At 48.7% G+C, this 21,780-nt stretch overlaps 6 protein-coding genes and 1 non-coding gene across 7 annotated transcripts; 4 read left to right on the forward strand and 3 right to left on the reverse strand.

Moving 5' to 3' along the window:
- The first annotated feature begins 673 nt into the window (after positions 1–673).
- On the forward strand, positions 674–1,687 carry BO94DRAFT_530641 (uncharacterized protein). The gene has a single exon (XM_025610713.1). It carries the CDS (start codon positions 797–799, stop codon positions 1,325–1,327), a length of 531 nt encoding a protein of 176 aa, XP_025472663.1. The 5' UTR covers positions 674–796; the 3' UTR covers positions 1,328–1,687.
- A 2,176-nt stretch (positions 1,688–3,863) lies between these two features.
- Positions 3,864–5,006, forward strand: BO94DRAFT_620264 (DUF3632 domain-containing protein). The gene is made up of 4 exons (XM_025616920.1): positions 3,864–3,995; positions 4,053–4,294; positions 4,357–4,411; positions 4,475–5,006. Exons 1-4 carry the CDS (start codon positions 3,911–3,913, stop codon positions 4,918–4,920), a joined length of 828 nt encoding a protein of 275 aa, XP_025472664.1. The 5' UTR covers positions 3,864–3,910; the 3' UTR covers positions 4,921–5,006.
- Positions 5,007–5,936: 930 nt separating this feature from the next.
- Positions 5,937–10,145, forward strand: BO94DRAFT_530644 (LEA domain protein). Its single transcript, XM_025610714.1, has 2 exons — positions 5,937–9,451; positions 9,498–10,145. The coding sequence occupies exons 1-2, from the start codon at positions 6,344–6,346 to the stop codon at positions 10,023–10,025; spliced, it is 3,636 nt and encodes a 1,211-aa protein (XP_025472665.1). The 5' UTR covers positions 5,937–6,343; the 3' UTR covers positions 10,026–10,145.
- Positions 10,146–10,280: 135 nt separating this feature from the next.
- On the forward strand, positions 10,281–10,354 carry BO94DRAFT_t38. Its single transcript has one exon. It is a non-coding gene; the product is annotated as a tRNA-Val (tRNA).
- Positions 10,355–14,294: 3,940 nt separating this feature from the next.
- BO94DRAFT_530645 (ATP-binding protein) lies at positions 14,295–16,444 on the reverse strand. Its single transcript, XM_025610715.1, has 2 exons — positions 14,880–16,444; positions 14,295–14,818 (listed from the first exon to the last, which is right to left on the reverse strand). Exons 1-2 carry the CDS (start codon positions 16,374–16,376, stop codon positions 14,483–14,485), a joined length of 1,833 nt encoding a protein of 610 aa, XP_025472666.1. The 5' UTR covers positions 16,377–16,444; the 3' UTR covers positions 14,295–14,482.
- Positions 16,445–17,411: 967 nt separating this feature from the next.
- Positions 17,412–18,725, reverse strand: BO94DRAFT_530646 (uncharacterized protein). The gene has a single exon (XM_025610716.1). It carries the CDS (start codon positions 18,635–18,637, stop codon positions 17,621–17,623), a length of 1,017 nt encoding a protein of 338 aa, XP_025472667.1. The 5' UTR covers positions 18,638–18,725; the 3' UTR covers positions 17,412–17,620.
- Positions 18,726–19,036: 311 nt separating this feature from the next.
- Positions 19,037–20,647, reverse strand: BO94DRAFT_530647 (class I SAM-dependent methyltransferase). The gene is made up of 9 exons (XM_025610717.1): positions 20,559–20,647; positions 20,451–20,497; positions 20,152–20,405; positions 20,075–20,100; positions 19,987–20,024; positions 19,799–19,936; positions 19,478–19,730; positions 19,248–19,414; positions 19,037–19,186 (listed from the first exon to the last, which is right to left on the reverse strand). The coding sequence occupies exons 1-9, from the start codon at positions 20,622–20,624 to the stop codon at positions 19,156–19,158; spliced, it is 1,020 nt and encodes a 339-aa protein (XP_025472668.1). The 5' UTR covers positions 20,625–20,647; the 3' UTR covers positions 19,037–19,155.
- Between the last annotated feature and the right edge of the window lie 1,133 nt (positions 20,648–21,780).

The following is a 21,780-nucleotide window of genomic DNA, read 5'->3' on the forward strand; positions in this document are numbered from 1 at the left end:
GTGACAAGCCACACTACACTGAACCTTATCCTGTGTAGATCCTCAGCGGGAATAATCTGTTTGCGGTAAATGCAGATTTGTTTCCATCGTGTGTCGACCGTTATTTGCGCGGGGGTGAGGCGGGTCTCATAAGGTGGTGACAAGGCTACGATGCCTAGTGGTGGAGCATGAGAATGGTGATGGAAGAATAGAAGCGTGGGTTGCAGGAATCCGAGAGAATTGGGGGAATCTGCCCCCGAGCGCCGATGCTAAAACAATATTTGCCCACAAGTCAGGTGACTCCATGGCTTGTTGGGTGGCAGTGTGAATCGTCGAGCTGATGAACTAAAATCACCTAAAACTAGGTCCGATATGATTGGATAAAGATGGGCCATATCTGTACAATGAACCCCAGCTATTCCGTATTAACTCTCAAAATAATGCAATGGCGAGATAGAAAGGAATACAGATGGTCAACAAAAAGCCTATATCAAGAGGGGCATGCAGCATCCGCGCCAGTCTATATTGAAACCGAGTTTCAATATCAACTGTCTAATTGAAATGCGTGGAACCTGATTCCTCACAAATATTCGACCAAGGGAATGGAGATGATTAACCTTAATGCCACTTTGTGGGGAGCAAAGTCCTGACGTCAGTCCGGAGCGGTCCAAGCGGCTCCCCCAAACGGCATCCCCTCGTGTTTCCCACTTTTTGACCATCACCAGCACCCCTTGCCTACATATCCTACTGTCTATTCACACTGACACCCTGACCACAGAAACAGCATATACGAGTCTCAATAACTATCATGCCCAAAATGTGGCGAAATACCAAACTCCTCAACACGCCATCCCAGGCAGCTCTCCGAACCATCCAAACAAGCTCCGGACGGTCGCTGCTAACCTCCTCCACCCAGTACCGTCCCCTCGCAACCTCCCAAATAACCCACAAAGAAAGACATCAGGAATCAGACCTAGACCGACATCTCCTCCGCCCCGAGCACATGGAAAACTCCAAGTCCGGCACCGATGACGAAGCCGCTCATCACTGGTCCTCCTACGATCCGACCATCACCGATCCCGACCTGGAGGTCTTGGCCTGCGAGGAAGAATGCGAGCTGGACGGGGACTTGGATGATCCTCTATACATTAGTCCGGGGAACCGGGAAATCAGTCGCTTGCTTGAGCCGATGGTTGGAGGGGCGGTACATAATGATGTGAGACCTGGCCCGAGTGGGAGGGGCTGGACGAGGAAGCATCGCGAGGTGCATATTAAGAAAATCCCCGGCAGTCAGTTTGAGAGGTATGATAGGATACTGCAAGAGTTGAGGAAGACGGAGAAGCGGTGAGTTGAAGGCTGTGATGGATATTTGGTGTGATCATGTTGATACTCGTCTAGGGTTACGAAATGAGGCTGGGGGACTGCTTCTGCGACTGAAGCTTGATGCAGTCGGAAGCTGATGCGAGAGCCGCTCTGGAATATGGGCTTAGCACAGATTGTGTATTGTTGCAGGTGAGTTGTTGATTGGCATGATTGTATAGCATCGGGTTCGACTGCTGCTGGAAGAGAGATCGTTGCCGTGCATGGGATTGCTACCAGACTGGACCACATTTCGGCGTATTATTGGACATGAGATAAAGCCAGAAAGTTCAAAATGAATATTGAGGAAATAAAACATTCGAGTCAATATATTCCCGACATTACCCCGACCTACATTTCTCTGATACCAAGTGCCTATTTAGTACCGACTACTTTGTCGGGATTAAATGCTTTTTACAACGCTGTACTTATAAAACGCATATCTCAAGCATAATACATGAAAGAAAATGTCCATAAGGTAGTTATGACATCCAAATCAATTTGAGATCTAGAACAGGACCCACTACAAACACTAGATTCCCCAAATACTATGTAACCGTCAAGACAATGCCAAGGTCACAGTCCCACCACAACCCCATTGCCAACAATGCCTTTTTTATATGCCCTCTACATAGTATATGACCAGCTTCTCAAACAAGACATCACCTTGTAAATCCTGTATCAACCACCGCAATACCTTGAAAAATAAATTAAAGATAGATTAATCCCACCCGCTAGCGCAGTCGCCACGGGATCTTCGATCATGACGTCAATCCGCATGGCCCGACAGAACAACAATCAACACGAGGAATAGAGTTTTAGACCACGAGGTGATGGGTCTGCTGTCTGCAGTTTGATAAATCCGAGTTATTGTTGTAGGGGTATTCCTGGATCTGTGGCGTCGATATGACGGATCTACTATGTATGATCAGATGGAAATGAAAGTATCGCCAGAACGAGAACACTCGACCAAACGAGCATGAGTTGTGAATTTACCCGACAGAAAGTTATTTGCAGAGTACAAGATAAACCAAAGCCAATGAGGTATAGCATAGTAACAGAATTAGAATATGACAGAAACTTCAAGACTGAAGCAAAAGAGATATTCACAGGTCACTGGAGTGACATAGAAGCTGGATAGGTCCAAGAAAAATGTAGGGTTGGAATGCAGATGGCACACAGTATGCCGAGATAGAGATAGAACATTAAAGTTCAACACCTGGAGACAGGCAGATCAAAATCCTCGATCTGTACACTTCCTGGGCTGGATGAAGATCACCTGCTTCTTCTGCGGTTGTTCCCCAGAGGGTTGTAATGTACACCTTGGATGTGTTTATGTTGATTGGTGTTCTCAGGAGAAGCCCTCTAGGCATTTTCCCTCAGTTCTCGGGCCTCGTGGTTCCATACGCCTTCTCGGTCTTGAGGTTACGGTTCTGGTATGGATAGTCCATCGTCGGATACTCGTATAGTATCTGGTTCGCGGAATGGACCTCTTGTAGTTGTGGTATATCTTTGGCCGTGTCAGGTCTTTTGATCGATGTTTGGACTGTCCCGGTGTTCATCATATTCTGGATTGGACAAATCGGGGATCTAGGCACATGAACTGGGATGAGAGCCGGTGCATTCTGGAGATGGTTTTCGACATCGGTGTGTAGAATAGGTTCATGGATATATGGTGGTTCTTACTGAACCAATAGAATCTTGAACAGGTCGAACCTGATAGGCCTACTCACGGATTGTTAGGGAAGTAACCAAGCTGTAGGGGGGCAAAGACGGTGAAATGACATGGATTAGGTTCTGGAAAAGGCATGGAGGAGGGGTGATATCAAAGAGGTCGAAACGCTTTCAGAGACAAGTTTGAAAGTATGGAAATACAAGCATGAAGGAAAAAGAGATACGAAAAGGAATTTGCATTGGGTTCCTCGGTTGCATCGCCGAGAGAGAGGAAGCTTTGCATTTGATACTCACCGATGGTTTGCTCGGTTATTTGGGATTGTATCTGCCCGCTTTCTATCCTTCAATCAACCAGAAAGTCCTATAATGAAGATTTTGGATAACAGTTTATCAAGAGATCGTGAGAGACATGTCCCAGGACTTCTTGGAAGAAGCAGGTGTGATTCGATTTTAATAACTGGTCCATAATTCATCTTGGGTCCAGTGAATGCTCTGATTACACAGTGAAAGGATAAAGAACCAAGATAAATGACAATCCTTCTGTATACCAGCGCTATGTACATTTTGCTGTATTCTCATCAAACTGTCTCATTGTATCATCAAGGCGAGCACCAGCACGTTTCAAGATTAAGGAATTGAGTTCAAGGTTCATCTGAGGGGACACTGATGTAGCTGCAGGATGGCCATGAATGGCTGTTATAAAGCTGATAATATTCACTCTTAGTGATATAAGTCACTGATCTGGCCGATAACATGCACTGGTAATAGCATGAGTATCACGTGCTGAAGTAGGAAACTGCCCATTTAAGTTCCCTGGGTGATCATCTGTTCTTAGTGCCACCTAAATATTTGTTCCCCCATCATATTTTTCAGTCTGTTCCCTGGTCCATCGTTCACCATGCCATCTCTGGAGCTAAGACTTGAAGACTGGGACCCTTATAAATACTCTATCAAAGACTTCGCTGATGAACTTTCAGCAAAAGGTGATGACAATGCTGAGTACCAATATGCAGGCAGTACTGACTTCCACCGTACAACAGTCTTCCATATTCTGAATGACTATCTCCAACCAGACACAGAAATGCCCCTCTTTTCAGCGGTAAAATCAATCCTCGATATTCTTCCAGGCGCCCCTTTGTCAGACGAGATTTACGTGGTCGGCGAAATCGTTCTAGAACTGGCAAAACAAATACCCTACCATCATCCATCACAGGCGAAGCTCGCGCGTGTTATGGAAGGGTTGACAAATTCACCCAAGTTCACCACTGGACCATATTCCAGTGTATGTATACTATAAATACAGCCCTAGATGATGATAAGCTCCGGTGCCTAACCAATGCATAGGGCCAATCTATGCGCGGTCAGCGATTCAGAGAGTCTATTCGGGAGGCTTATAATGGTTCATTAACACACCTACTCACCTACCCCTTGTATCACAGAATACTGACAGAGTGTACTGTAGGTCCCAGCGCCGAGTACCCACAAGTTTGGCCAAATCTCATGGCTTTCTATGCTCACATATCATCAATGCATGTCCTCGGTCATGATCCAACTTACGCCATCTGGACCATGCGGGGTGCATTCGAAGAGCGACCTGTACCTTGGGACCCTCCTTTTGAAGGCGAGCGGGATCAGCGCATTATTGCGGCTGCACAGTACATTCTCTGGGATGGGTTGGAATTGTTCAAGGAGGTTGTCTCCCCTGGAACCATTGAGGAAAGGCCTAGTTGGATGCCTGGTTTATTGTGCTTTAGTGAGCACCGACTTTCTCTACGGAGGTGGCATTTCTGGAAGAAGGGGTTTGAAAAGTCTAGAGAGGAAGGCAATGGGCTGAGTGAGGAGTGTAGGAAGGTGGCAGGAAAGGCGGCGGCATTGATGGAGACGATTGAGGAGGGTTTGTCATTCTAGATTGTGGGTGACTTCTGATGAGAAGTTAATTCGCCAATGGAGAAATATTTGAGGCCAAGGCCTGATACAGATGGTCTTGGCAGCCTAGCCAGAGGTTGTGTGAACAGTACGCTATAACGACCATCGGGCAAGGTGGGTATACCTCATTTCCGGACTGTGTAGGGGCACCGACTGCATACAAGTAAGCGTCCCAATGCGGGTTTTCTTCCCATATCGTCCATCCCAGAAGAAAAATAATTAACAAAATAATGAAAAAGAGAAGCACGCATGCAAGCCACAGCGTCAATCGCAATCTCCGCCCACCCTCAGGGCTGAAGTTGGCCCGTCCACAGATGAGATCATTCCCCACATCCATGACACGAATCGGAGGATATCCCGCCCACACAATGCCATCATGGCTGACTCGGAGAATACCTACCGACGACGCCTATTGGCCGTGAGTCCGCCAGCCGTTGCATGTCAGACTTATCGACTGCCGCCGTGGGGAGGCAGCGTCTTTGTCAGTGCTGGGTTGTACGGGATGACGTTATCGGGCAGCGCAGCCGCGTGTCGGCGTTCCGTGGTTGACAGCTTCGGCTTGCGGGTTTGATATCCTGTTTTCTGTACCATTCTGATACTTGTGATGGTTTGGGCGATAATTTGAATTGATGTGGTGCTGTATGCTTCCTCCAGACACGAATGTTGGGATATCGCTATGCTTGTATGTAAATCTTGGAGAGGATCGGGAAAGGCTGGCAGCGCCGAGAGGTATTCTGCCTGATAAATCTGGCATCAAGGCACCATCAGGTGGCTGTCTCGGCCTCGAACAAGAATAGAATCCTCCTCAACCTCGCCGACTGCCGATCCATGCACTTCTGACGCAACAATGACCCGATCCCTCGCGCTAGTTGCATGGCGGGGCAACTTTCATTGACTTTGTCTTTGCTATGGTCTTTGTGTTCGATTCTAGAATCCGTTCATCTGATGGGCTGATCCTCGATACCATCGGTCTGCATGCAGCGATGATGTGATAGGATCTCATGGCATGGAGGCCCTGCATGCATCGGGCCTCTAGGGAGGGATGATAACACCCCAGACAATATGCAGATGCCATGACGTAGGTGGGTTTCCCTCCATAGCAGGGGCATTTAAGCCGTCCTGGAGCTTTGCGCTCGAGGTCGAGTTCTGGTTGATAACTTATTTCTACACTTTTCTTGACACATTATCTGTTACTCACGAGATTTTCCACATTTAGTATTTCACGCTACTTCTACTGTATCATAATTCCTTACGAGTTACTTGTTTGTACACCTACGATTCACGAGCTACGACAATCAGCGAAGCTATCTTCACCATTACCTAGCCTTACAAGATAGGAGCCTTCTTAAGCTCTTTTCCAAGCCCTTTCACATCCAATCAATCAACACCAGCAGACACCCCTACCATGGCCTCTCCCTTTGCGAGCAAAGTCTCCAAACTCAATCTCAGCCCCGACTCCAAGCGTGGCACTCCCCCCAAGCTCCGCCAGCAAACCCCCGCGAAGAAAACCCCTCCGAAGCTCCGCTCCCAGGAAACTGTCTCTCAAGCAGAAGAACCGAGCGCTCCATCCACCCCCACACCCAAGGGTAAGGTCACCCAGCTACAGTCTGAACAGCGCGCCTCTCCGTCTCCGGTCCCAGAAGATGTTCAGTCTCAGGCATCTGGCTCTGCAAGCCAGGCTCAACGGCCGGCTTCCGAACTCGGGGAGAAGGCCCAAGACACTGCTCAGAGTGTGACTGGAGAACAAGATGTTGGCCCGATTGACTTGTCCGTCCTGAAGGGACTGCAAGTCGGTGAAGACGGTCTCATCCATGACCAGGATGGAAACGCAATTGGACGGCTCGTGGAAGGTCAGGCAGAACATCTGGCAGGATACTCCGTCGGTGACAACGGAGAGATCCTGGATGAGGAGGGTGATCTCGTCGGAGTCGTCGATGTCCTTCCTGATGCCTTTCAGAATACCCTCGGGAACACCCAGGAGGAGGCTCAAGAGACTACCGGTCGAGCCACAAAGACTATAACCGATATTGCGGAGCTTGCCGACCGCCCTCTGTCAGAATCTGGAGAGATCAAGGACGACGATGGCAACACCATTGGAAAGCTTGTCGAGGGAAACCCCGAGGACCTGGCTGGATATGCTGCCAATGAAGAAGGAGATATCCTCGACGACGATGGAGATCTTATCGGCCGGGTAGAGATTGCTCCCGAGGCTCAGGAGTCCCCCGAATCCCAGGAAGCCCCCGATGCCCAGGAGGCCCCCGATGCCCAGGAGGCCCCCGATGCCCAGGAGGCCGAGGAGGCCCCTGAAGGTAAGGTACCTGAGAGTGTAGCCGAGGAGAGCGTAGCCGAGACAAAACCCATCAGCGATATTGCAGCTCTGGCCGAACGTCCCTTGTCGGCTTCTGGTGCGATTAAAGACGACCAAGGCAAACGGATCGGGAAGCTAATCGAAGGCAATCCTGAAGACCTGGCCGGCTATGCCCCAAACAAAGAGGGTGAGATCCTGGATGACGATGGCGATCTCATCGGTCGAGTCGAGATTGCCTCCCAAGCTCGCCAAGGTGCTACCAGCGCTTCCAGCTCCCGGAGACCTCCTAGCAAACTCAGCCGTGAGGCTGTTGAAGATGGAGAGCAGAGAGATACTGCTTCTCTTGATGAAGCTAAGGAGTCTGCCAAGCAATCCACGGAGTCTGCTGATACTTTTGAAGATGCACCTGAGGACGTTCCTGAGAACGCTGCAAAGGATGCCGCCGAGGACGTTCCTGAGGACGCTGCAGATGGCGTTACTGAGGACGCTGCAAAGGACGCTTCTGAGGATGTCCCTGATGGCGAGGACGCTGCAGAGGACGCCGCTGAAGAATCGGGGGACGATCTTCCTCCCCTTTCTATTCTCGAAGGCCTCAAATGCAACAAGCTTGGGAAGATTGTCGATCGTCAAACCGGTAAGCCTATCGGTGAACTAATCGAAGGGGATGCGAAGAAGATCTCTAGGTTCGGCGCCCAGCTTGATGACAAGGGCCAGTTCTGGGACAACCGCGGAAACGTTATCGGAAAGGTCAAGACGCTCCCTGTTGAAGAGCACCCCGACGAACCACCCTTCGGCGGCTTGGAGGGCCTCCACGTCGTTGAAGACGGGTGGGTCGAGGACCAAAACGGTAAACGCGTTGGCAAGATTAGCGACGGCGATCCAAAGAAGGTCCTGGGTCGCGCCGTTGACGAGGACGGTGATGTCTTGGACAAGAACGGCAACACCATCGCCAAGGCCGAATACTATGAGGCTGTGGAGGAGCCCGAACCCGAGCCCGAAGCACCTGATCTCTCTAGCCTGGAGGGTCTCACCCCCAACAAGCTTGGATATGTCATTGGACCCAAGGGCGTCCCGATTGGCCGTGTCGTGGAGGGCAAGGTGAAGGAGCTCGCCGGCAAGGAGATCCACGATGGCCAAATCTATGATGGCCCTAAGCCCATCGGACGGGTGGAGCTCATCCCCCAGAACGAGCAGGAAAAGTCAGCCGAAGGCCCTTTTGCTGGTCTGGACAACCTTGTCGTCAACAAAGAGGGTCTCGTCGAAGATGATGACGGCAACGTCGTTGGTAAGGTTGTCGAAGGCGACATCAAGACCTTGCGCGGCCGCGCCGTCGATGAGGATGGAGAGATCATCGACAAGTACGGCAACGTCAAGGGCCGTGCTGAGCCATACGAAGTAGAAGTGCCGGAGGAAGAGGCACCAGACCTGTCCATCCTGGAAGGCAAGACTGTCAATAAAGCCGGTAACGTGGTGGATGCTCAGGGAAATGTTTTCGGACGGATTACCTCAGGCGACAAGCGTCTTGCTGGTCGAAAGGTCGATGGCAAGGGCCAGATCTGGGGTGATGACGGCAAGGTAATTGGCACGGCTGAACTTATCCCAGGAGCCGAGCAGCAGAAGCCCGAGGGTGCTTTCTACGGATTTGAGAATGCCGTTGTTGGCAAGGGCGGTGTTGTCACTGATAGCTCAGGCCAGATCATCGGCCGAGTCATCGAAGGTGACGCACAGCGCCTCCAGGGCCGCCCGGTCGACGAAGACGGTGACATTTTGGACAAGAACGGCAACACCATCGGTCGCGCTGAGCGCTGGCAGCCCGAGGAGAAGGAGCGCAACGTTAACCCAATGTCGGGACGCAAGGTCAACCGCGAGGGTGAGGTGCGCGATGCTGATGGTAACCTCATTGGCAAGTTGACCTCGGGCAATCTCCCCTCCTTGATCGGCAAGGACATCGATGACAACGGTTATGTGGTGGACAATGACGGCAACAAGATTGGCGAATGCACCCTGATCGAGAACATTCCTGAACCAGAGCCAGAGGAGCCCGAGCCCGAGCCCGAGCCCGAGCCGGAAGAGCCGGGGCCCTCCCCTGAGGAGCTGGAGGCTCAGAAGAAGCTAGAAGACGACAGGCAGTTGGCGAAGAAGATGAGTGCTATTATAGGACAGACGTTGGAGCGTCTTCGTCCCATCTGCAAGATGATTTCAGAGGTACGTTGTCCCACTCGTCACCATGACACTGCTAATCCGTTATTAGCATATCGAGAAGGCGGAACGCACGCCCAAGGATGAGTTGGATGAGGAGCAATTGGTCAAGGATGTGAAGCCGTTGCTCGAAGAGGGCAACGGAATCCTCCAGGAGTGCAATGGTGCCATCCGCTCCCTTGACCCCGACGGTCATATTGCTGCCACAGCCAAGGCCCGTGCTGCGTCTCACGAGGCATCACCGGAAGAATATGCATTGGCTGAACAACTCAAGGAGTTGACCAATCTGGTGCTCACTACCATCGACAACGCCAAGAAGAAGATCGCCGGCATGCCCCATGCAAAGAAGCAGCTGAACCCTCTGTGGGCGCTCCTTAGCGAGCCTCTCGGTCAGATTATCACTGCAGTTGGATTGCTGCTGACTGGTGTGCTCGGGCTGGTTGGCCGCTTGCTGCAAGGCCTTGGTCTGGGACCTCTGGTGAATGGATTGTTGGGTGGACTGGGACTGGACAAGTTGCTCGGCAGTTTGGGATTGGGTTCGTTGACCGATGCACTGGGCTTGACTGGAAAGAAGAAATGATTGGCTGGAAGCGGTTGTGATTATTTCGTGATTCAATTTTTTTCGTCGAAATTGACTAATAATCCCTAGCCTGTTTAACTAGTTAATTTGAGGGTTCATTTAATAAGGTCATTGCCAAACTCCATTCATCATCCGAAGTCATTCCCGCAATCCGGACTCGGACCCTATTTAAATTCTTCCAGCCGCCACGATGATCTCTTCTCTATCTTTCCTCCAGCTACAATTAAATATTATTCTTTTAAAGCTCTATCAATTGGCCGGATGGTGTAGTTGGTTATCACGTATCGTTAACACCGATAAGGTCCTGGGATCGAGCCCCAGTCTGGTCATTACTTTTTGTTTTTGATTCACGCTCTTCTTACCCTTCGCAACTCTCATATTCTGACAGTCGCGCTCGTCAAAGCCAAGGCATTGAGGCTGTCTGGAAAAAGAATGGGGTGTAATTAAGAATACCTTGCCCTTGTCAAATCCCGCAATATCATGACCAGATATGAGAAGCCCAGACCGAGTATCACAGACAACAAAGATAAGACTTAACATCTTAGCGAGACTCTGTTAATTGCGTGATATATTCAGCACCACGGAAAAACGGAGACCCAACCTATTATTATACAGAGGAGTGCTCAAGTCAGCGAAGTCGTTTAATCACCGAGCCAATGTGGTCTGTTGAAACCGCGGATAAGTATATTGTCCCCCATCCAGGTATTTTGAGTAAGGGATTGACATTCTCATAGGAGGGGTTTTTATTCAAATATTTCGAAAAAAAATATTTCTCTACTCCGGTATCTGCATCGAATGACGATATTTGTACTCAGAGTGGATGTGAGTTAAACAACCTTATCGGTAGAGGTTCCTATATGCTTGATACTCTTAAATCTATCCAATCATACTTCAAGGCCAATCATGGTCCTACGTTGTAACGTGATGAAGAATTCTTCAGACGATCTTCAAACAAATGAATGAATTACTACAATCCAATAGAATACAACTGCTGTTTTCTGAGCCAGGGAACCCCAGATAACGTCGAAGCAGTCATACTACAATTCCAGGACTGGCTACAGCGGCAGGAACTTTAAGGCAGGAACTTCCTCGAAATCATCGCCTACTTCAAGTTCTGGCCGCAAGCAGAAGATTGGCTTTCCTGGTCGACCAATATAGATCAACGCAGTCAGCATTTGAGTTTCAGACTCGTTCTATATCTGCCTCTGTCTCGGGCCATGGCTACTAGGTTGGATAGGTCTCTTGTTGGACCATTCTTGGCTTCTTTGGAGACGTCAAGTATTGGTGTGGAGGTGGCACTCCATATACAAGGTGGCATATACCTCTTGCTAGCTCTGTGTCTCCTAGACGCATAGACGCGATAACAGAACACATACAGATCACAGACGGCTTGTTAGCTTTAAGTGTGTCCTCCATAGTTGACCAAGTGCCCGTTGTCGTCTGGTGGATGGAGGTCCAGGCTTGCGAATTGGGACTTGCTATTTACAGCTCTTGGAAATGAGGCAATACTACGAAATATATACCAATACTCCAGCACAATGCACTCTTTTATGATTCTCTGCCTGCACCTCTTGGTACACTGCGCGGTTGTCAGCTAATAGAGTAAGTTTTCTGATGATATACATCAGACACTGATCTCAGCGTGCTGTCATTGTTTATCGATTTTATAACTGATAGGCATAATATTTCGAGCACTTGCAGAACAGACCGGGGACTATGAACCGATCCCTTCATTTTCTGAGTTTTATTATGCGCTTCTGTGGCACCTGCGATGATATGATCGACAGACGTGGTCATGAAAATTGGACACACCAGGCTAACACCTTTCGCGATGAAGTACACATCATGTTCAGTCCGTTGGCGCCAATCGGACCGTGTTGCCTCCTATGCCTCGCCAAGGTGTATCAACATGCCACTGCCCGAATAATCCGGTCCCTTCGAGAGAGTGAAAGCTGTGGCCTCTAGAATGAACCCTTCTTCAGTCCTGACGGATTGCGCGATTGTGTCTCCACACTTGAGAAAGAAGCTATGGTGGCTCGTCTTTTTCTCTCAACGGTGCAAAGATCCAGCTGTTTGGACTGACAAGGCTAAGTGCAACACATTCTTTTGTCATCATGGGATCTCAAATTCGAAAATTGAGCGGTGATATCATCTACCTCATGGCGTCAATGCTGTGAGCCATGTGGTAGGACCATGCATTACCGAGCCAGACACATCAAGCAAGTTATCTGCGAGAATTATTAATCTTTATATTTTTCGCAGGAGGTGCTCGGAGAAAAATGTTGTCCTAAATGCAGACTGTGTGTAAATCTTGTTCTACCGTCGGGTGAAAACGATTCCCTGGAATGGTATCATAAAAGAGGCTCAAGATTTCCCAGCTCATAGTTCTGTGCATGCAGCTGATATGGGAATGCTTTGTGACCATTATGATTGAAGACCTGAAAGTGAGGGCTAAGAGGCTATTCTATTTGAGAAACGCTCTCAACAAAACGGTCTCCTGCGGTGACGGAGACCTATGCCAAGAGAAGGTGCGTTTTAGGTTCCTAGATGAGGGAGTAATATAGCCCCTAGTTTACTTACCTGTCGCTGAAAGTGCTTGCGAGGCTTTGTATGGTGACATATTGGGTGCTTCCGTGGAATGAACATGAACGAATGTAAGGTGCTTGGATCGAAGGGCTTGTTCTATGCATGGAATATCGTCAGCCTATGATAGCAATTGACGGTTTCTCGGCTGCGTCTAAGGCACTCATCGAGCTTGTCTCTTCGATGGATCGGCTCACAAGAATAAATGATCAACACTGGGAGTGGTGAGGAGCATTCTCTACCTATATCTTTTCAAGATGACGGCGTGTCGCGTCAAGTCTTTTATTCTTGATATTCACTTCTGCCAATAATGAGGACAGTACTGATCAAGGTCATTTGTATTCTTCCTATCGAGGAACTAGTTTACGCATGCTTACTGCCCTTCTCGATGCGCTTATATCCCTGATAAACAACAAAAGATCTATCATAACATCGTTCCTTACAGAAGAATATCCCATACAGACCAAGCGGACACTTTTCTTTTTACGTGTCAGAAAGATCCTATTCCTATCCCAAGATACCTGTATACCAATATATGGCCTGCTCAATATCTTTCTCCAACCCAATACTCCAAATCAGAGGGCCATCCTCTCCCGAGGTCGCATCTGTGACTATATCTCCACAATCTAACGGGCATGGACATACACATAGAAAGCAAGTTGCCATTTTTTCGTGAAGAATTTACATAGCATCATAACATGGCTTGCCCATTCGTGCTGTCCGTGCTGGCCGCGACAAGGGGCCAACAATAATGCCAATAAGAGTGCAATAGGGTTTATATTGGTTCTGCAATTAGAAAGGTTAACAACCAAGATGTGGGAAGAAGTACCTGGCATATCTTCAAAATAAGAGCACAAAGGTATTCCTTATTAATATATTCTGAATTATTGCAGAAGTGCTAACTTCAAGCTTTCAGCATATTTCCGAAATTTGTTGAAGAAAGGACGAGGGCCAAAAATAATGGCTTACTACATACAGTATGGAGATAGAAAAGAATAATAACACCGTGACAAATCCACATAGGTGTGATCAAGAGCAGGGATTATACACTCTGTGAATATACTCTGTCGCGAAGCAGTCCAATGAGAGGAATTTATGGAGATTGATATCGTCTCATGTGGAAAATATTGCGATCCGAATTCTGATCGGTCATATAACACACCGTGTGTTTAAAACCTCCACAAATACCCATCGAAGTCTGAAAGACACAAAAGTCTAAAGATAAATCAACCAACCAACCGAATCATTTCGTGTGGCATCCCCCAATGCCAACAAAGATCTCTAGGCCTTGAGTCTAAACCTTTTACGGCTCGCATACTCTACACACTAGATATAGGCCCTATTTGATGGGCATGGGGATCTCCAACATCTCTTGTATGTCATCATTGCTAGTAAGTGTTAGGCTGATCCGGTATCGTTGAGATGGGTCGGCTTCCGTTCCGAGGAAAAAAGAGAGTGACCCTGGTCAATTGAGACCATCTCCTAGTTACCAACCCGAGTTTTTCACCTCCTCCAGCCGATCTCACGAATACCAGATGAGATATATTGACTAGAGCGGACATGTGCAAGACATACTGGTGTGGTTCATTGCATGTGCAGACTTAGCGAATTTGGAAAACAATATATGATAATCATGTTATGTGTGCGGGGGCTATGGTTGCTTCAGAGTGTGAGGAATAGAGTTTGTTCTTTGGTAGTCTTCTATGTAGGAAAATGGACATTGGATGCTAGAAACTGTCTCAATTTTGGTCTACTAGTCTCTGCCAAACAGCACCTTAACGATAGCTTTGGAAATGTAGGTTAATCCATCCAACATAGGACTTCTAATCTGATATCAAAGTGTCATGTTATATGGCAAACACAACAGTAATGCATCAATCCTCCTGATCAACATCACAAGTTACCGCATCCGGCTCTCTGAGTCTCAGCACTGTCTCAACCTGCTCATACCCCAGTCTAGCCCCCCTCTCCCTCGCAAGCAAATGCGCAGTAAGGAGGACATTCTTGATTTGTCGCCCGTTGAGCGGAACCCGTGCCAGGCTGTCCAGTTCATCGCCTGTAAAAGCGTCCAGGTCCTTACCCAGGAACTGGGACCAGATTTGGCGTCTAGAAGAAAGGTTAAGCTCCGGGTACCGAAGAGAGACATGGATGCGTGATTCAAATGCAGGGTCGATATTCTCGGCTCGGTTGCTGGTGAGGAAGAGGATGCCCTGTACAAAAATGTTAACTGTGTGATGACTGGTAGACAGGTGGGGAGGGGGGTGTACTCACCTCATAATACTCCAAGAGTCTGAGGAAGATAGATACAAGTTCATTTCGAGCAAGATCAGTCGAGTTCCGCGCCTCCAGAAAAACATCCGCTTCGTCCAGCAGCAAAACAGCCCCCCATCTCGGGACCATCTCAAGGATATCTTTCAGACGCTCCTCCATTTCCGTCGGCTCTGTTCCAAGATCGCCCGCACTGAGCGCATACAGAGGGACTTTCATGACCTCCGCCACACTTTCCGCCGTCAGAGTCTTTCCCACGCCCGGTGGACCACTCAGAAGAACAATCACCCCGCGGCCCTTTCCCTGAATCACATCGTCGAAATCATTGTCACTTTGCGATTGTGCCCGAGCAAATGACAAAATCAGCTCTTTGAGACCTTCTCGTCGGGACGGCAAGACAAGAGAATCGAATGCCCGTGAGTTCCACACTATCTCCTTTACCTTGTCGACGTTGAACACGAGCCATTTCTTATCCTTGAGCGAATAACCCCGAAGAACCGGTGTCGTGATTAGATGATTATCACCGGAAAGCTCTTTCATCATTGGTCCGTTTAGACGAATCGCTTCGTCGGGGTTGAATGAACTGTATGACAAGGCGTCGATGACGATTCGCCCGTTGATGTGGTATTTCATTTCCCGACAGAGGAAATACCCACTTGCGATCCCTTCGTAATGCTTGTAGTGCGAGCCTTTGTATCCTTCCCAAAGTCGGCCCCGAGTGGCGAGTTCTTCTCGGATGCTGGTGGGGTTGGGATGAGATGAGAGGGGGAAAACAGGCAATGCGAGGATTGGTAATGTTCCATTGTAGTTTGGGATTTTGAATGTCTGGCACACGAAGCCGAAGTTACTCCCCCCGAAGTCGATGTATCGGGAGGTGATCTTGAATTCTTCATCGGTATGTTCGCTGGAATCGAGGATGAATGCGCGGGGTGAGCCATTCAGGATGCTGAATATAATATCCCCGGGTTCGAATATGCTCCATAGTAGGTCGTGAGTCATCACACCGTTGGAGATAAGGTCGTCTTTGCGTGTGATTGTCTCTCCGAGTTCCTCGACTAGGATTTCATACAGTAGGTCGATGTTGGCTTTGGTGGTAGGGTCCGGTTCCTGCTCCCGGGCGGTGCAAAATTGCGTCCATCGGTGGACGAAAGGTCGGAAGGGGGCTTCGAATTCAACCCGTTCGAGGGTCATGGTCAGACTGGGAAATTCCTCTAGTACATTGGCGAGGAATTCCTTCGTGGCTTTGTTTTGGATGATAATCGAGTGCACTTTGAGGGGTTTCCGACCATCGTAGCATTTCACGTGTCGCACGATAAGCGAGTATTGGCCTGTTTCTGTGCTCTCGGCTGGCTCTACCAGGTCGGTGGGCAGATCTTTGGTCCATGATCTTTTGCCTCGCTCGTCGGGCTTTGTCTGGTAGAGGTTGTGGACTTTGCAGATGGAGCCGGGTAAGGCGTATTCTTTGGAGGGGGGGTCCATTTCGTTGATGTCGCTGCGCATTGTAGCTGAGGTTTGTGTTGGGGTTTATGCTGTGTGTTATGATTGTAGAGAGGATTAGTCTTGCGAGGAGAATGGAATAAAGAGAAAGTGTCTGTACCTTCCAGGCTATTTATGCCTGACACTAGCTTATCATGTCAATACCCGGGCACCCGAATAGGCAAGACTAGATTCAGCCTTGGGTACTCACGCTTCAGCCTTGCATGACAGCCTTGCATCTCGTCCGTGCGGCGGATTCCAGAACGATGCCATGGTGGTCAGACACTTTCAGGTGCCTGCTGGTGACTGGTCGGGGGGTACGGCTTCTGCGGGCTTAGGGCTAATCCCTGCAGCGTTCCGGCTACAGGCGGATGTTAATAGACCAGGGTTGAAGCTGACAAGCAAATGATCGAGCGTTCTCAGCCTGTAGGTCTTGGTTGTAGTTTGATTGACTCATCGTCTTGCTGGGTTGGCATCAAATACTGCGCTCGGATTGGTTGTTAGTGACTTATCGTGCGTGGTGTAGCGTCTCGTTGGAAATGAGTCACAGCCATTGACAAGGATATGTACGTAACCCTTCCTTTTGTCATGTCAGCTTTGTGAATGCCGAGAGCTATCAAATCACTCATACATTGGGCCGGGAGAATGTCGGGGTTGATCATCACTGGTGGGATTCTGTTGAACTATCTCCGATGTTGCAGTGGGATTTATATTAGTATTATCAACGTATTTAGAATGTTACAGAAGATGATTTGATGATGAAAACGTGTGAGAACCAGGTAATTTAGATGAGGTTGAGGCTTCCTAAGGCTGCAAGTGAGAAGAACCCGGGTGATATCACATGACCGGCGCGACAAGCCCTTGATATCAAGCACATACAATCATATATTATTCTTTTATTGTGCTTAACACCTGGCGCTTTTTCTTGCTTTGTACCCCTGCTCTTTGGCTGGATAAATATCCGTAGATCTACGTTCAGTAATATTTGCTTTCCTTCATGTAGCCATCTTCCGCTTCTATTTCCCTACTGATTTATACTTGAATATTCTTTCTCATGAGTTGTAATACGTGAAAGGTGATTATTTCATTACTGGAGTCATCAGGAATTCTTGCATAGAATCATGCTTGTCACCACTCAATGTACTCGTGCCAGTTTAGCTTGTTGGTGATGCATAAAGCCAGGCGTATATTGACTCCATTGAGCGTGACTAGATCTCCATCGCACCGATACATTCCTTCTCTCTAGCACCAGGAATTGAAATGGCCACTCAGTGGTGATGATACTCGCAATCCGACTCGCAATCAGTCTCACACTGAATCGCATGACGCCTCAGACTCAGTATGCCCCGGGTATCCAAATGATCAGGCCAGCTACAGTACCAATCCAGAAACTCGGGAATGGAGTCAAACTGAGGCCTGCGCCCATACATCACAGTGGGATTCAGGATGTCCGGCTCAGAGTCGACAACAACCACCCGCCACGCCCAGTCCTGGATATTGGGGGCGTCGGAGATAGTATCATTACCCTCATCTGCATCCACCCGCTGACGGCAATAGAGATAGGCACTAAACCAGTGAGGATATTCATCGATATAGCCAGTCCCAGTGATGACGCCGGCCTTGACCTCCAAATCGCTGCCCTCGATACGCGGAGCCACCATAGATTTGTTGATCAGATCCCCAATCCCGTCATCATCCTCTAGATTCTCCCGCACGCGTTCGCACTCCGCCCGGACGCGCTCATAGTATCGCTCGGGCTGCGTCTCGACCAGCTCCGCCTCATCCGCTCCCATAACCCACAGCCCAGCTTCAAAGGGGGGGATACTGGAGAGGCGGAAGTCCGGATCCTCCACCGCATGGGCGTACTTGAGGAACATGCCTAGCTCGTCGCACCGGGGAATGAGCCCGGGGGTGTCCTTGCCCTGCTCAGCTGCCCACTTCTCAGCCTGTCGCTGGAACACTTGCTGGAGGGTATCCAGAATAATCTCTCGTGCTTTTTCGGTCCGCAGTCTCGGAGGATGGACCCCGTCCATGGCAAAAGGGTCTGTATCCACTACCGTGGGAAGATCTACCAATCGTTTGGGGAGATCCTCATTCTCATCTGGCATGTCAAAATGTCGGTACTCGACCATCTTTCTCCATTTTTGCCGTTCAGTCGCCAGGCCCCGGGCTTCGATCTCGTCGATGCGATCCTGGATGAATTTCCGGTTTGCCGCGGCCATTCGGTTACGGAATCGCTGCAGAGACTGCTGCATTGTTTGGTCTGCGTCTGTGGGAGACGTCATTTTTAAAGAGGTTTTTTTTTTTATGCTGGGAGAGTGAAGTAGATTGAGGTTATTCTTTTTCATCTCCCCTGAGACGCTTGCAGGTTTGGGTGGGACGTTGTTGTGTAGGGAGAAATCTCGGGAAGAAATAATCATGTGTTTGCATCCGGCGTATTGGTTATGACAACTTTGATTGGTGAAAGTTTTTAGAATCTTATCTTTGATTCTGGATTCCACTAGATGTTTCATTTTTGTGGAATGATTGAATTGTACATTATTACGTTTCTTCTTGCCTTCCGTCTTAGCTAAGTACCTTGTCTGTAATTTACAAAATTGAAGGAGTAGCTTGACCGCAGTCCTTTTACAGAGACCCTTTCTTCTTAAAGTTCTGATGCCATCCGAAAAGACTAAAAAGAAACACTCACGAACTGAACTAAGTATATACCTGGATAAAAAAACTCTCCTTTCCTATAGATAAAACACCTCCCATTCCATTTCCCAATCCTCCACTCCAAACAAAAACCTCAACCATCTATCCATCATTCCAACCTCTGCGCATACACCACATGACTACAACAAACCAGTTAGCCCTAACCCACATCATCATCATCATCTTCACCAACCAACTCACAAATCCTGCATCAAATGCGCCCCCTTCTTCAACGCATCCGCCCTCACCTCCGCCAAAAAAACCTCTACCGCCTCAAGACTCCACCCCAACACATGCGTAAACGTCGCCACGCTACACGCTTCAATTCCCTCCAGAAACTGTAGAATATTAAGTGCGCCTGCCTCTTTCTATCCCAGCATCAGCATGTTTTCACCACCATCTATCTCCCCGGAGAAAAAAACAGCACATACCAACCGCTGCTCCTTAGGCCAGGACCCCAACGGCAACGGGTAAATCCGATGGTGGATGTTACTGAAGCCCGCGGCGGCAGCATATTCGGGTAATTTGGCGCCGACGGTTGCAGGTCGGCCCATGATGTCGCAGGCCTCGCGCAGGTATTCGAACCATTTGTAGATTTTGTTGTCCGGGGTGAGGGTTCCGTCTTGGCTGTAGGTTATTAAATGGAAGTCTTGGAATTCGATCCAGCCTCCGATGCGGGTTTGTCTGTGGATGAAGTATCAGTTGAGTTCGGGTAGGGATCTGAAATGAGGGGTGGGGGGAAGGGGAATGACTCGTAGGCTTGTTTGAACAGTTTGGGCCAATCTTGGATTGATCCGCATAGGTAGCGGCCGTGGATCAGGTCGAATGGCTGACGTGGGGGCCACTCAGATTCGATGTCGTCTACTTCGAAGGAGACGTTGGGGGGGACCCTGGTTGATTAATATGCTGATTTGGTTAACGGGGAGGAAGGTATACATACATGGTGGGCTGGATAGGGCTGAGGTCGTTTCCTAGGATCTGAAAATCACTTAGCGGGACGGAGGAAGGATCCAGTGTCTGTGGCATACCGATTTAATGTCTGGATATTGGTCTCCTGTGTCACATGGTTAGTCTGTTTGCGTTGCAGTTTGAATGTTGTACTGACCAACTTCCAGGGCCCAGATACCAGTGCCAGTGCCAAGGTCCAGCACCTGCAAGGGCTGCTCCACGTTCACCGGGGCGAGGAAAAGCTTGCCATCCATGGCGGTCTTGAACACATAGTGTATCATGTCTAGACGGTCCTGCTCGCGTTCATCGTTGGGGAATTTGTAGCTTCCCTCCCTGTACGCGTGGAAACGTCGTCCGTTGATCCATTTGTAGTCGAAGACGCTGGCGCTCAACGAGGTGGTATAACTTTCTCTAGAAGAGGTTAGGACATGCATTGACAGAAGACAAACGACATACATGTCGGTGGAATATCCTCCATCTTCTACCTCATTCGGCACATCATCCTAGATACTGTATGAGTTCCGAAGGCAAGGAATTGGCGAGTAATGTAATCGGCAAACGCACCTCAGGATCGACCTCGACGTGCTCCACAGCTGGGCTCTGGCCCTCGGTCGGGTTGGAAGATGACATGATCGGAGTATTAGGCTTACGGGGGTTGGATGTTTGGGTGTTCGGATGGCGGAAGTTCAGGTCTTTAAGTACCATCATGCATTGGTTAGTTTATCTTAGTGGATACGCTCTCTCATGTTATCGCTAACTATAACACTGCTTTTATAGGCTCCATCCAGGATGGAGCAGCTCATCATGCGTTGTCGTTGTCAAGATAGTCATCGCAATCGACAATGACAGCTTGTTACTCTTGTCAGGGTATCAGGAATCCACAAGATATTTCCCCCCATTTTTTTTCAGGCAATTGGAGATGGATCCATCATGTCGTGAATATGGGTATCATCAAGCCATCCCCGTTAGGGTTTAGAGAAGACGTTAGGATGACTCCGTTATCAGGCCATGTGGCCTTTGCTCATTCCGTTCCTTTTCGTCCATAAGCCGCCGAGCAAGTCATGCATTCCTGGTTGTGAGTGGTTGCCTCGGCCCGTTTGCCCGTGATGCATCCCCACATACTCGGATGTGCCGGCAGCGTTCAATTATTACGCGCATCGGGTGCCAGAAGTGATCATTAGATTGGGCCATACCTGGGGGTGTATATAAGACATAAATCATTCAATTTGTTCTTGTTCGGATGGCCCGATTTCTTCTTTATAGGTAGAAGAAAAAAGTTAAGATTCTATTTCACACCATATTAATTACTGTAGACCTGATAGAAAGTGTCTATTTAGGGCTGCGGAGACAACCGCTGCTATTATTCAACCTACAATAAAAGAGTAGAAGGCCTGAATTACAGCCAAAATGCTTACTGATAATGATATCAATCGGACTATCTTGATCATTTTGTTTTATCACCTCTGGGAACATTCTTGAGATGGGATCGGAAACTATGACACTAGGTCTTGCGTCGGTGAATATGTATGAATCTCACTGGAGTTTGTATTTCGGAATACACATTATCTAGGAAATGTGCTCAACACAGAATACTATATAAGAAACAAAGATATGCATGTACTGGATGCACGTCGCCTCCCAATCTGCACTTATAAGCTGGAAATCCGACATACAATACCCTTCATGCAGCTGTTGAGATTCATGCATTGAAGCGACTGTAATGGCCCTCCTCTTGACCCAAGTAAAAATAATCCGGGGCTGCTTATAGGTGGCGATCTTAATGGAC

The sequence above is a fragment of the Aspergillus sclerotioniger genome (genome assembly GCF_003184525.1).
Source record: "Aspergillus sclerotioniger CBS 115572 chromosome Unknown BO94scaffold_2, whole genome shotgun sequence".
NCBI classification, from domain to species: domain Eukaryota; kingdom Fungi; phylum Ascomycota; class Eurotiomycetes; order Eurotiales; family Aspergillaceae; genus Aspergillus; species Aspergillus sclerotioniger.

Coding starts and splice junctions, on each gene's coding strand:
- BO94DRAFT_530641 (XM_025610713.1), top strand. CDS start 797: ATGTGGCGAAATACCAAACTCCTCAACACGCCATCCCAGGCAGCTCTC.
- BO94DRAFT_530646 (XM_025610716.1), bottom strand. CDS start 18,637: ATGACGTCTCCCACAGACGCAGACCAAACAATGCAGCAGTCTCTGCAG.
- BO94DRAFT_620264 (XM_025616920.1), top strand. CDS start 3,911: ATGCCATCTCTGGAGCTAAGACTTGAAGACTGGGACCCTTATAAATAC. Junction 3,996..4,052: donor TGATGAACTTTCAGCAAAAG/GTGATGACAATG, acceptor ACCGTACAACAG/TCTTCCATATTCTGAATGAC. Junction 4,295..4,356: donor CCACTGGACCATATTCCAGT/GTATGTATACTA, acceptor ACCAATGCATAG/GGCCAATCTATGCGCGGTCA.
- BO94DRAFT_530644 (XM_025610714.1), top strand. CDS start 6,344: ATGGCCTCTCCCTTTGCGAGCAAAGTCTCCAAACTCAATCTCAGCCCC. Junction 9,452..9,497: donor TCTGCAAGATGATTTCAGAG/GTACGTTGTCCC, acceptor ATCCGTTATTAG/CATATCGAGAAGGCGGAACG.
- BO94DRAFT_530645 (XM_025610715.1), bottom strand. CDS start 16,376: ATGCGCAGCGACATCAACGAAATGGACCCCCCCTCCAAAGAATACGCC. Junction 14,819..14,879: donor GACTCTTGGAGTATTATGAG/GTGAGTACACCC, acceptor ATTTTTGTACAG/GGCATCCTCTTCCTCACCAG.
- BO94DRAFT_530647 (XM_025610717.1), bottom strand. CDS start 20,624: ATGTCATCTTCCAACCCGACCGAGGGCCAGAGCCCAGCTGTGGAGCAC. Junction 20,025..20,074: donor AATATCCAGACATTAAATCG/GTATGCCACAGA, acceptor AGTGATTTTCAG/ATCCTAGGAAACGACCTCAG. Junction 19,415..19,477: donor GGCCTAAGGAGCAGCGGTTG/GTATGTGCTGTT, acceptor ATGCTGGGATAG/AAAGAGGCAGGCGCACTTAA.